The sequence below is a fragment of the Procambarus clarkii genome, chromosome 63 (genome assembly GCF_040958095.1).
Source record: "Procambarus clarkii isolate CNS0578487 chromosome 63, FALCON_Pclarkii_2.0, whole genome shotgun sequence".
Classification (NCBI taxonomy): domain Eukaryota; kingdom Metazoa; phylum Arthropoda; class Malacostraca; order Decapoda; family Cambaridae; genus Procambarus; species Procambarus clarkii.
In genome coordinates this window covers 11,208,822-11,212,673 of record NC_091212.1, presented here as the reverse complement: position 1 = coordinate 11,212,673, position 3,852 = coordinate 11,208,822, and the positions used below count along the sequence as shown (strand labels likewise).

General features: G+C 46.1%; 1 protein-coding gene across 1 annotated transcript; it reads left to right on the top strand.

Annotated features, from left to right (window-relative positions):
- Nucleotides 1-2,124: 2,124 nt before the first annotated feature.
- Nucleotides 2,125-3,087, top strand: LOC123769666 (uncharacterized). The gene has a single exon (XM_045760894.2). It carries the CDS (start codon nucleotides 2,125-2,127, stop codon nucleotides 3,085-3,087), a length of 963 nt encoding a protein of 320 aa, XP_045616850.1.
- The last annotated feature ends 765 nt before the right edge of the window (nucleotides 3,088-3,852 follow it).

Here is a 3,852-nt window from a genome sequence, read left to right as displayed (position 1 = left end):
TATATATATATATATATATATATATATATATGTACATGTATGTATGAGAATGTGCACATGTATATATAACGTTAATAATTTTGTAACTAGCGTCAACAATTGTTATTTGCTTAGCTAAACGAACTAGAGAGTTCAGTTCCTGAACCGATTATGTGCCTCTGTAATCCTTTACACCACCGCCCACGGGATGGGTATGGGGTGCATAATAAAAAAAGAAATTGAATGAATTTAAATTGAAAGCCAGAATCATGGGTGGGAGGGGTATGGGATATATAATAATAATATTTTATATACAAGACGGTACAATGGGTTGGTGAGATTGCATTTGTGATATTTTTACATTCTTGCAAAGCCGCTAACACGCATAGCGTTTGGGGTCAGTCCATAATCTGACATATCAGGTAAGGTGAAGAGGTACATTGTAGCAAGGTTTTATATCAATGATAAATATTTAGAGGTGATTACACTAGTAAAGGTTAAGTACTTAATTAGTCTTGGGTACTAATGTTGGGGAAGTGGGTAGTACAAGAGAGTCTGAAGCACAAGGTAGGAAACTATGAGGATTAAATTAGGTACTTTTTGGTTTTACTTTTGAACAGGGAGATCTGATTGAAGACCGGGCCGCAGGGACGCTAAGCCACGTAATTATCGCAAGGTAGGACATGGGTTGGACAATTTTTTTTAATTCATCAGGGAGTGAGTTCCAAAGACTGGGTCCTTCTATTTGCATGGAGTGTTTACACAGATTTAGTCTGATTCTGGGGATATCAAAGAGATATTTATTTCTAGTGTGGTGCTCATGGGTTCTAATACACCTATCAGGGAAAAGTTTCAGATCAAGATTAGCATTTAGGAACAAGGTTTTGTACATGTAAATGGCACATGAGAATGTGTGGAGTGAGTGTATGTTTAGCATGTTAAGGGACTTAAAGGACTGTGTTATAGTTCTAACAGCAGATTTTTGTTGAGTGATGATGGACTTGAGGTAATTTACAGTGGTTGAACCTCGTGCACAGATACCGTATTTAAGATAGGGATAGATTAGATTAGTGCGTAGCATATACTGAGAGGAGAGCAGAGTGGGGGAACATATCTGATTTTAGAAAGTATATTGACCGTTTTTGAGTCATTTTTTGGCTGTGTTGTTAAATGTGGGTGTTGAAGTTCAGTCTATTCAAGTTCCTGGGCCAAGGAACTTTCCTTCATTTTTATTGGTAATGTTAACATTGTTTATCTGAAGTTAAATCTGATTGGATGATTTGGTACCAAATAAAATGTAGAAGGTCTTGCTTATGTTTAGTGTAAATTTGGTGGTTAACTTCCATGATTGGACTTTTTTAATTCATTGTTGACAATATTATTTAGTGTGTGGAGGGGGGGGGGTCAGAATAGATGAAGGTAGTATCGTCAGCAAATAGTACAGGTTTAAGAATATTTAGAATGTTAACAATGTTAATAACTCATTGCTTTAATAACCCTCACTGTATTTTCCCATTTCTAAACTTTCCCTTCACCTGGGCTTCCTCATCCTCTTTACCCCCCCCTCCCAACCCCGGTCACTCACGGAAACTTGTTTCTGGAGTGAGTGAAGCCCCAGGAGTGCCCGTTACTTCCCGCCACGTAACTCCGCCCGTCCTCATCAACAACAGCTGTACTGTTCGCTAATCCGGCCGTCTCTCTATAACATCTCCCCTAAATTTAAAACAATTTACAGATAATTGGCTCTTAACCGCTCATGGCTTGGTGTTGGGCTTAAGACCTATCCACCGCGGGGGGGGGGGGGGGTTTAAAGCCACCACTATAGCTTACTGACCAACCGGCAAGTATATATTTTGGTCCACAATATAGTCCAGGACAAAATGCTTCACCCAAGTGCTGCAAATATAAATAATTGCAGATAGAACAGAATCAACTAGCATAACCTAGGCCCTAACTATACACACACAAGTATACATATACATTTATATTTATATGTATTTACGATACATATACGAAACATTTTAGATTTAAATTTACATTTTATGTAAATGAACCAACTATAAATTTATATTTATTAATACATTTACGAAAATTTATATTTTTGAGTACAGACTTTTGATTACATTCATACATTAACATTGACGAATGTGTCTTTGGGATGGTCCGGAGCTTGAACGACCATGGGATGGTCCGCAGCTTGAACGACCATGGGATGGTCCGGAGCTTGAACGACCATGGGATGGTCCGGAGCTTGAACGACCATGGGATGGTCCGGAGCTTGAACGACCATGGGATGGTCCGCAGCTTGAACGACCATGGGATGGTCCGGAGCTTGAACGACCATGGGATGGTCCGCAGCTTGAACGACCATGGGATGGTCCGCAGCTTGAACGACCATGGGATGGTCCGCAGCTTGAACGACCATGGGATGGTCCGCAGCTTGAACGACCATGGGATGGTCCGCAGCTTGAACGACCATGGGATGGTCCGCAGCTTGAACGACCATGGGATGGTCCGGAGCTTGAACGACCATGGGATGGTCCGCAGCTTGAACGACCATGGGATGGTCCGGAGCTTGAACGACCATGGGATGGTCCGCAGCTTGAACGACCATGGGATGGTCCGCAGCTTGAACGACCATGGGATGGTCCGGAGCTTGAACGACCATGGGATGGTCCGGAGCTTGAACGACCATGGGATGGTCCGGAGCTTGAACGACCATGGGATGGTCCGGAGCTTGAACGACCATGGGATGGTCCGGAGCTTGAACGACCATGGGATGGTCCGGAGCTTGAACGACCATGGGATGGTCCGGAGCTTGAACGACCATGGGATGGTCCGCAGCTTGAACGACCATGGGATGGTCCGCAGCTTGAACGACCATGGGATGGTCCGGAGCTTGAACGACCATGGGATGGTCCGGAGCTTGAACGACCATGGGATGGTCCGCAGCTTGAACGACCATGGGATGGTCCGCAGCTTGAACGACCATGGGATGGTCCGCAGCTTGAACGACCATGGGATGGTCCGGAGCTTGAACGACCATGGGATGGTCCGGAGCTTGAACGACCATTACCTGAGGAAGCGTCGTTACTCCGCCTGGGATAATAAAGTGAATGATAGGTTTGGTGTTGGGCATTAAGGCCTATCAACTACACGAAGGTTATTTGGCACGTGACGCAGACTCACTACCCAACCACCATGTACACCTTAACCCTAAACACAGGTCAGGGCCACTGTAAACTCAGTATATATATATACACACCGAGAAATAGGGTGTATGTACACCCTATATTCTGAGTCTCCATCCCTGCAGTGGACAGTGAAATCTGCAGCCATCTTTCAACTGCTGGGTGAACACTTCACAGGTCGCTGGCACTGCTGGGTGAACACTTCACAGGTCGCTGGCACTGCTGGGTGAACACTTCACAGGTCGCTGGCACTGCTGGGTGAACACTTCACAGGTCGCTGGCACTGCTGGGTGAACACTTCACAGGTCGCTGGCACTGCTGGGTGAACACTTCACAGGTCGCTGGCACTGCTGGGTGAACACTTCACAGGTCGCTGGCACTGCTGGGTGAACACTTCACAGGTCGCTGGCACTGCTGGGTGAACACTTCACAGGTCGCTGGCACTGCTGGGTGAACACTTCACAGGTCGCTGGCACTGCTGGGTGAACACTTCACAGGTCGCTGGCACTGCTGGGTGAACACTTCACAGGTCGCTGGCACTGCTGGGTGAACACTTCACAGGTCGCTGGCACTGCTGGGTGAACACTTCACAGGTCGCTGGCACTGCTGGGTGAACACTTCACAGGTCGCTGGCACTGCTGGGTGAACACTTCACAGGTCGCTGGCACTGCTGGGTGAACAC